At 40.5% G+C, this 9,737-nt stretch overlaps 1 protein-coding gene across 1 annotated transcript in view; it reads left to right on the plus strand.

Annotated features, from left to right (window-relative positions):
• Positions 1-155: 155 nt before the first annotated feature.
• Positions 156-9,737, plus strand: part of LOC138038750 (uncharacterized) — a 27,785-nt gene continuing 18,203 nt past the window's right edge. The window contains exons 1-4 of the mRNA XM_068884794.1: positions 156-279; positions 6,804-7,026; positions 8,220-8,279; positions 8,558-8,850. Coding sequence (XP_068740895.1) covers positions 270-279; positions 6,804-7,026; positions 8,220-8,279; positions 8,558-8,850 — 586 coding nt within the window. The 5' untranslated portion in view covers positions 156-269. The remainder of the gene's footprint in view (positions 280-6,803; positions 7,027-8,219; positions 8,280-8,557; positions 8,851-9,737) is intronic.

Consider the following 9,737-nt stretch of genomic DNA (forward strand, 5'->3'; position numbering starts at 1 on the left):
CACTTCGAAGTGAAAAACATTGCAACGATTCACTTGGGGCCGTACTTGGTGCGTCGTTTATTCGAAGACAGTGTTTAGTATTGAGCGACCAGACGCCACAGGGTTTATTTTCATTATTTATGGGAAAAACCCCAGACATTTGATTGTTATGCCTCGTGATCATAGTTCTTTTCGTGGCAATATCATGTTACCGGGATTTCAGTTTCTTGAGACAGTGTTGAGTAGTGCGGAGTTTGTTCGTTCGCGTTGCTTCCTGAGCACGAAAGACCATGGATCAAGGTAGGAAAAAATGCAAAAGTGCGACACCTTTAAAAGAACATTCTGTTCACCCACGATTTCAACAGAAGTAGTGAAGCGCCTCGGTTATTTCCGCATCAGAAATACAATGGTGCACTTTCTCTTTCGAGAGCCATGATTGCGTTTTGAGCTTAGACGACGATTTGTTATCGATACTCGTTCCTTATATGAAAATATACTTAAATGGAAATATAAATTTCCTTAATCGATGGAAACTGGCGAAGATATGTCTTCCAGTAGTTGTTATTCGTGACGTCTTAGTTATGTCTTAAAAAGGCTTCCATTCAAATGGTTTGTTTTGTTAAAATTATGTAGCAGTACGGTCCAGCGGTGCTCGGAATAGCTTTGATCCTTTTATTCTGGATGAATGCATCATAGACAGGAAAATACACAGTTTCGGTTATAGGGAGTTATTTGCGGTAGTTAAGCTAGCCGGATTCTCAGAAATACTATTCTTTTCAAGGAAGTTAGAAGGACAGTTTAAGGGAATATTTGGCCGGTTATTTGAAACTGCGCAGTTACTGAAAAGTTGAAAAGACCATTGAACAAACTGATTTGTTGTAGCAAGATTTAATACTTGTCTGACTTTTCAATCAGTGTCTCTTTGATAAATCAGATGAGAATCAAAGCCAACAATATTATTGTTTCCGTTATAAATCTACAGGGGTTTTCCCTCTGACCTGAGCTTTCGATTTCGTTTTTGTGGTAGTGCACTTAGTAAAGTGGGGGTACTCCCGGAAGAATTGGGTGGGGGTGTGCGGCCCGCTTCCTACAACCCTTATCCTACTTTCAGACAAAAATCTGCGATTTTGCCCATCCTATTTTAGATGTGATCAAACATTTGATTCCTTAAGACCTGAGAACCGCTTTTGTTGATGGTCTTATCGCCTAATGATGAAGAAGTAGCTTCTTGTAAAAAAAACATACCCTATTTCAGACCAAAATGGTTAAAATTTATACCCTATTTCAGATCAAAAAGGTTAAAAAACCATACCCTTTGGGGCCGCACATACCTATATAGGCCATATAAGGGAGTACCCCCCCCCCCCCCCCACCGATGTACTAGGAGGAATGGATTTATATTTTGTTTCGCAAATATCATTCATTTGACCTATCACTTACCATTTGATGCTAGTTTAAGTTTCTACTCAGTTTCTTCCTCAAAACGCAAATACAGCTGGCCTCTGAGATTCCCCGGACGCGTTTAATTAAGGACAAAATGAAACCAATCCTTTTGTTATCACGTACAACCCTACACTACTTAACCTCACCAGCATCATTCAAAAACACTCCAACATACTTTACTCATCAGATCGTTGTAAAAATATTAGTGACATTCTTATTAGAACCCAATTAACTAAAACGCATTTCACTAATAATTCTTCCGGTTCTTTTCGATGCAACAGTAATGGTTGCACCATTCCCCCCCAAAATAGAGCATGGCCGTAATGAATACACTTTTTGTTTTCCGGGAAAAAGCCATGAAACAACACTTACAATGTTATTTACACGACTCAGTGTAAATTGTGTAGTCGTCCGGGAAAACCAAACGTCGGCTTAAAGACCGTTTTAAAGCATTGCCTGTCGCGAAAAGATAATTTTTTATGGTTTTCACGCCACCGCGAACATAATTGGGAGAATTTAGGATTTCTTTAATTGGTTTTTCGTGCTTTTCGTCATCTACTGCTCAGATTTCCCCTTTATGTGTTTGTGTACGAGTGAACGGTGAGGTATCCATCAAATTGAGTACCACACAATTAAAAAAGTATTAAGGAAATGACTCGATAAGCGAACTATATAACACGAGGATTCTTTGGATTCTACATTTTCTCATCACTATTGAATTTAATTGCAGACTACTGTTGCATGAATCGGTCCAATAGACCATATTCGTATTCTCGGTATTGGACTGGAACTAGCTTGCAATGAAGGCTAATGCGGGGGAATCTTTTCAAATGCAAATACTTTCTAATATATTTCCCCGCATTAGCCTCCATTGCAAGCTAGTTCCAGTCCAATACCGAGAATACGAATATGGTCTATTGCGATGACTTTTTCCGTATGCGTCCGAGAAAAGTAAACACCATCATGTTTTCCCACCATTTCTATTCTCAGACAGCCAATTAAATTATTTGTTGCCCTACCTCGTAAGATGCCTGGGGATCGTGGGTGTAAAAATCAACTAGTTTAACAAAGCACAAAGGGAGCGGTGTTCATTGCAAAGAATTATAAATTGCTAATTTGCAAGGCCGATCTGTTAGCTCCCGAAGGCCGACTAATATGGGACGCTACATCCTTCAGTGACCTAAGAAATATGTTTCTTTTGTTGACACTGAATTTCTTTCAAGTTGAAGTGAAAGTGCCACTGATGTTGTCTTGTGAACAATCCGCAAAGCCCCCTCTTTCATTATACGGCGAGCGGTGGAGAAAGAAAGCCAAGCGAGGTCTAAGGCTTGTTCACAACCTTCACTGCTGCGTCGTTTTATGGATACACATACCAAATAAATATACTGTATGTGAGACTTGCGATCGTAGAAAGAAGTTGCCAGCTGCTGATAGATTTTCTAATGTTTTGATACAGCGCTATCTGAAAGCCATTCATTTCCTACCCGGTGATTGATGACTGTCACACTTTCTTCGGAGTTGAAAACCCCATTTTAGAGATTCTCCCTTTTAGAGATTCCCTATTTTAGTAATTCCCCCTTTCAGAGATTCTCTATTTTAGTAATTCCCCCGTTTTAGAGATTCCCTATTTTAGAGATTGCCCATTCCCCATTCCCCGTTCCCCTGTTTTAGAACCAGCCATTTTCAACGATTTAACGTTTCAGTCGGTTTATCCAAGAGAAAATGAGGGGACAGAGAGGGAAGCTCTCGGTCCAGCCCTTGGGATATGTCATGTCCACGCAAGTTATTTTTAGACGAGCGAAAGTCTTTGTTCTAGCGGAAGTCTGTCTTCCGAGACGTCCGCGTGCATTTTGAAAAGACATGATGAATATAAATATTCATCAGCCTTCCACGTGCGCCTCCATTTTCTCTTTTCACTAAGAACTTGAGAGCGAGGCAAGACTGCATGCGGACGTCTCGGAAGACAGATTTCCGCTAGAACAAAGACTTCCGCTCGTCTAAAAATAACTTTCGTGGACATGACATATCCCGGCTAACGTCCTGAGCCTCCATCTCTGTGCCCTCATTTTCTCTTGGTTTATCCCATTATCACTGAGATGTAAAAATTTCCTATTTAGGATCCTTTCATTCGCTTTCGTGTTCGTTATGTTTATGCTTTGCAATATTTTAGGTTCGTGTGTTCACAAGTTTGTTTTGCCTCTGGAAGATGTTTATATTTTCAATTACAACCTCTTCCTAGGGTTATCGCGCATATTTGTTAATCAATTAAATCCCCGCGTCGTAGTTATTCGGAATACCTGGAATTATTTTTGCATTTTGTTGCATCGAGAAAAATCGACCGAGATTGTAACTCGGATACCTTTCAGGTATTCCGAGGGAAAAACTGCTTCATTATTTATCAGCGTCACACCTAATGCTATGTAAACATCCCTTGAAAGCCGCAGTAATCTAAACAAGCATATCTTGAAACAGACATATTCAATCACACTCACCTGAGAATAGACCAACGCGGCTAACTCAATGTTATACCCAATTCAAATCTCTCGGGGTTAAGATTCTTTGCGTGTTTTTATTTTTATTTTTATTTTATTTAATTTTATTGATTTTATGTTGAATTTGCATGACAATGAAGCAGTTAGCCGTGTTGGTCTATTGCAACAAACAACACCTCAGAACTTCTGCTCAAAGGTGCAGCCGAAATCGTTGCACGTAGCGCTGCGCTACGTCACTGCCAAGTAGAAGCCAATAAAATCACACAGCATAACCATTGCATCCCAAGGGATCTCAATAGAGCCAATAGAATCCAATGATATACCGAAAATGTCCCATGGGAATTCCATTTCTAACACCCATAAAAACACGACTGATTTTATACCGTGGATTCGTCGTACGCATCCCACGGAAAAATTATATCTATATGAAAAATATAGAAGCAGAGCCACCTGTGTGTTAGGTGAGAGTGTAAACAAAGCTGAAAAGCCTTTTCAAATCTTCATGTCATTAACAGCCGCACCGGAAAATAACTGGGTGAAACACGAAAGTAAACAGGTCTGTTGGAAGCATGCTTGAATTTCAACCAATGAGCCCCAAAACCGGCAAGAATTTGTGACTGATGAGTAATAAAACAGTTTCTATTTCCAAAACGATGGAATTACCTGGTGATAAATAACCTCGTCTAGGAGAGCGAATTTTTGACTTACAGAAACAATGGTCGACCTCAAGAGTTAGTTTTCGACTTTAATAACACTTCAAATGTGCAGCCAAAAGAACAATAGAAAAATCAAACGGAGCAAAAATGATGGTAACTTTTTATATTCGCGGCACAAAATTTTTGTTGTTTTCCTGTCGCAACTTTTGTTGCTGATGGCAATTTTTTCATTCTCGATCGACACTTCTAAAACCTTCCTTGCGCTCTTCCTTAAAGCTGTGTATCAATATTTCTTTACTTTTGCATCAACAGTTGTTCAATCAAAAAGCAAAAGTTCTCAATCAAAAAGCCGTACTTTATTCATCCTCGGGGACCCAGAGGCAGTCAGTCGAGACGTCCCGATTCTCGTCCTGTCTCGACTGACTGCCCCCTGGGTCTCCGAGGATGAAGAGAGCTTGGTCACCGCGGCCGAGTGCTCTCAGAATGCCAGAAAGCCGGGTCCGGGGCAAGTGTGGGTGTTTTAATCGCCGTAAGGAAGTTTGGAAATACTGAATGACATAAAGTAAACCATTTCCCAGTGCATGTCTGCCTCCTTTTCAAAGCGAGGTCATGTGCGAAGTTTTTGTGATGGTAATTAATTCTATTTTACATATGGATGTAAACTAATTATCATAAGAAAAACTTTGCACTTAGACTCGCTTTGAAGAGGAGGCAGACATGAACTCGGAAATGGCCTATTGGATTCCCCGATCGGAGCTTAATTCAATGTCCGTGAGGTATGCACATTTGTGACTACGATGAAGAAAAACAAAAAATAAAGCAAAAAAGAAAAAGGAAGGAGCCTGAATCGTTCCCGTCAGTGTCTACGGCATCCCACGGAAAAAGGAATTCGACTGGTTTGATGACGTGGTATGCCTATGGCATCCCACATCCCACGTAACTAGATTCGTGGAAAACGTCAATGGAACTGCAAGAACACAATAAAAACAAGCTGTTCTACCAAATGGGCTGCCAAGCAGCTGGGAGGTGGCCCGTTTGTGAGTTCAAGTTATATCCATTGGATTTTTTTGGCTTGTTTCCAGATGTTTAAATTGTTTATCTAATTGCGATGATCTTCCTGACTTTAAGTAATGGTCCGGCAAAGAAGCAGGCAGAAAAACAATAGCCCGCGGCAATAGCGTCGGTTAGTTAAATGTGCCAACATTTTTAATCAAATTAAGTTCGGCTGTTCCCATTGGTGTAAGCAGCTAAAAGCGCGAAATTTGAATTTCAATGAAAAATGTAATCGACTTGCCGTCTAAAAAATTAGATTCTGTTTCGTAGAACAAATCATTATGCCTTCAAAAACTATGTTTGTAAATATCGTCAAGATTCTATGCGCCATTTGCCGATTGGCGAATGGCGCATAGAACAATGCCCAAATTTGGCCGAGAGACAGAGATCAAGGGCATGGGGAAGAAGAAATCCAAAAAAGGCTTTTTTTTCATTTTTTTCTCATCTTTTTTCGACATTTTCCGATATTAGCCAATCAGATGCCTCGATTGGAGCAGCAGCTTCTAAGTACTTTTGCCGCTGGGCTGCCTGCTTCTTAGCCGGACCATTACTTAAAAGTGGTTCTCGTTCTTACCATTGCAGCACGGGAAAAATCCGACTTGCATATCGGCCTCTCTCCTCTGCAGAAGCTCAAAAAAGGACTTTCTGTATTGTGAGCATCTGCAAAAAACGTGTGTGCAAACGCGAACAAAATTTGCAGAATTTGCGCCCATACACACTTTGCGCAGCGGAATCGCGAAATACGCAGCCTCCCAGGGGCCCATGAGTAGGAGCTTGCCTCCCCCATACAAGCCCTATGAGTCAACCTTTGCCCGCATCTTTCTATTTTTAGAACCAACCCTTCAGCAGGAGACATTTACATCAATTTACATCAATTCGCACAATTTGTGTACATTGTTTTTGTTATTTTTGCCTTCGTTAGACAATGACTTTATTCTGATTGGCCATTTTAAACGGCAGTGCGTGCAGTGCCGAACAACTGGTGGCGTTCTAAACATAGAAAGATATGGGCAAAGGTTGACTCAAGGATATAGTGCATATGGAGGCTCCTACTCATGGGCTCCGGAGCCTCCCTATTCGGCTGCACATCAATGAAGGACAATTCCAAATCTATACTGCGCATGCGGGCAGACATTAATGGGGAAAACAATTAAAAATGATGTTTTTCCTTTCTTGACAGCTCTTAATTCCACAGAACCTATTGGCGGAGTTGAGTTCGTTCGCGGCTTACAAGGACTCTCCGACGACACGTCAACAGTCTGGGTACAAGGAGATCTCTGGCCTCCCTATGAAGAAGTCGTCACCAGGTTCCCAATCTGTGCCAGTACTAAGTTGGTCATCTTTGTTGAGCAAATGAACGGCTGTCCATCTTTGAGCATAGGATTAATCTTTCCCAATGAAAGGTGACTTATTTCAGGCCTGAAAAACACTCAAAACAATTCTTCTCTTAGGAAACGTGTAGACCTTTGTTATAAATGACGGCTGTCTTATTATCCTCTTTTATTAAATTCTCAACCTCGATTAATACATTTCTTGTGCTATGATTGGTTTTCTCAATCTCGGTTATCAGCTCATGTACCTTAGTTTGACCTTATATGGTACATGATTGCGCTTAGCGTTGCTAAGCTAAAATTATTTTTGCCGGAAAGCGAAATTTCTCTCTGAATAAAGCAACAAAAATAAACGTTTTTGTGGAAAGTTAGATCAATTCCGACGTTTAGAAGTACGCGAAAAGGTAAGAAATGTTTTTTCGATGAGTCTACGTCTGTCTGAACACCAGGTAGTACACAACGTCGCATCTTCGTCAAGTTTTTTCGATTTCGCTCGGATTTTATCGCTTTTTTCGCTCGTATTTCGTACTTCCAAACTTTTGGAGTTTAAGGAATTTAATAAAACAATTATTCCATTCGAGCTTGTTGGATATGAGACTGGTTATAGCCAACTCCGCACTGCGCGCCTCGTTGGCTATTTACCATCTCATATCCAACGTGCGCTCATGGAATAATTGTTAAATATTTGTATTAACTGGACTTTATGGTAGGGAGCAGTGATGGCGCAGTGGTGAGAGCACTTGAATTTTAAGTTAATGAAGCTTTATTCTTCATTTTAGCATTTTCTTGTTTCTCAGAGAAGGATTTTACGTCCAGAGAACTTCACAAATCTATCGTTCGCCATTTTTCACTGACTGCTTCCACAAACAACCATACAAAGGCGGGTAATGACGTTGTCAATATTTTCACTAGTGAGGATATGGAAAATACGCCACCCGGGTCCCGGATGTAGTTTCGTAAGAATTTCATGAGTGGTGTATTTTCCAGTAAAACACTCCTGTCTATATAATAAAGTTCCTTATTACATTGATTTACACATTGTCTTCACGTAATTTCTTGACCTTGTCAAATTTTGCTTTTTGCCATTGTTTTCGAAATTCAAATCATGTAGATTGTACCAGTTTAGTGCTAGACAAACTCACGTCGTACGGTCATTTACGAATACACTAAGGGTGACGGAGGCCCGTCGAAGTATGCCTGTAAAATGTAAAAAGGCTGTGTTGCTTTTGAGAAATTCATAATAACATTAATAACATTACTCTTAGGAATCCTCTGTGCCTTTGGGAAAAAAGTGGAGAGCATCCTCGATTAACCGGAAAGCTGTGGTAAGAAATCTGGAACAAGCCGTTTGAACATTTTTTAGAAAAATAAAATTTATCCTTGATTGTATTCCGCGTGTCCTCCTCACTCATCAACAAGACGATGCAGGTTAGCCTTTATCTCGATTTTAATTCATCCTCAACAATATAGATCTTAAATCAAGAGATGATTATATTAGCCGTCTTCACATGCAGCCCAATGTATTCATATGTGAATAAAGACAAGCATGGCTCGACTTGTCGACTTCTGTCCTGGTAAGCCTGTGCCATCTTTATGTTCACAGGGCTTGGAGCAGCCACTCAGGTCAAATTTACAACAAGATGTTTGACTCCAAGAACAACTACAGTCGTACAGCCAATGTAATGAAACACGTCTGTAGCATCAATACTGCGAGCAAACTGAGCGTTCACCGCGATGTGAAAAGCAAAACTATGCATTTCAGCATCAGTGGGAAAGAACAGGTGGTTTCATGTAGTGACAGCGCACTTAGCGTCTGCTATGGGTTTGTGCGGCTAAACTGTGGGGACAATTCGAGTCGAATTCAAGATAAGCTCGCTTTAGAGATTCAAGATGAAGGTACACTATGCTTTAAGCCTCTGCTACAAGTTGCAACATTGTTGGAAGAACACGTCCCAACATTGTTAGAAGCACGCTTCTAACAATGTTGGATACGCATATAACATCGTTGGAAACACGTCACTTAAGTCACAATTTCCACCTCCGCCTTTTTGAGTTGCTCATGGTTCTCGGGTTGGAGACTGGGCCCTTAACTCTGATTGGTCTTTGCAATATAACGTTGTTGAAATGGCGGCTACGCGCTTCAACATTTGTTGTGCGTTGGATAAAATGTTCGATAAACATCAAAACATTCGTCCCCGGCAAAATGATGTCCAACAAACGTCATCAAACATGCATGCTACGCGGTCTAACATTGCTGATCCAACAAATGTTTTATAACAATGTTTGATCGTGTGGCCGGGGCTTTATACAATAAGCTAAATAATGCACGCATTTTGGTTGCTTCTTACTAGGAGCCTACAACTCCAAGACTGCATCGTAGGTTCATGTAACGGCAGTTTCACAGATCAATCTATTTTAAGACGAGTTCTTAAATTGGATTTGGCTTTCACGACTGGCCATTCTCAATCCCATGGGTAATAATTTCTCTTGAAATGCTTGTGATCAGCTGTGAAGGTCTGGTTTTATAAACTCAGTTTGTAAAACGCTGTTCTACAAAGTTGCAAACTCCTAGTCATAAGCTCCTGTTCTCAGCTGTAATAACTCGCATTAGAGCGGTTTTCAATTGAGTACCGTAAAACCAAAACCAAAGTAATTACTTTGGCCAATCAAAAAGGCTGGAGACAATCCAGTAAACCAATCAAAACTCGAAGTAATTACACGTAGCCGACACAAAGTACGGAAAAATGTACACGCGCGAGCCAAGATTGGTTTTGGCTTCACTT

Source organism: Montipora capricornis, chromosome 1 (genome assembly GCF_036669925.1).
Source record: "Montipora capricornis isolate CH-2021 chromosome 1, ASM3666992v2, whole genome shotgun sequence".
Taxonomy (NCBI): Eukaryota; Metazoa; Cnidaria; class Anthozoa; order Scleractinia; family Acroporidae; genus Montipora; species Montipora capricornis.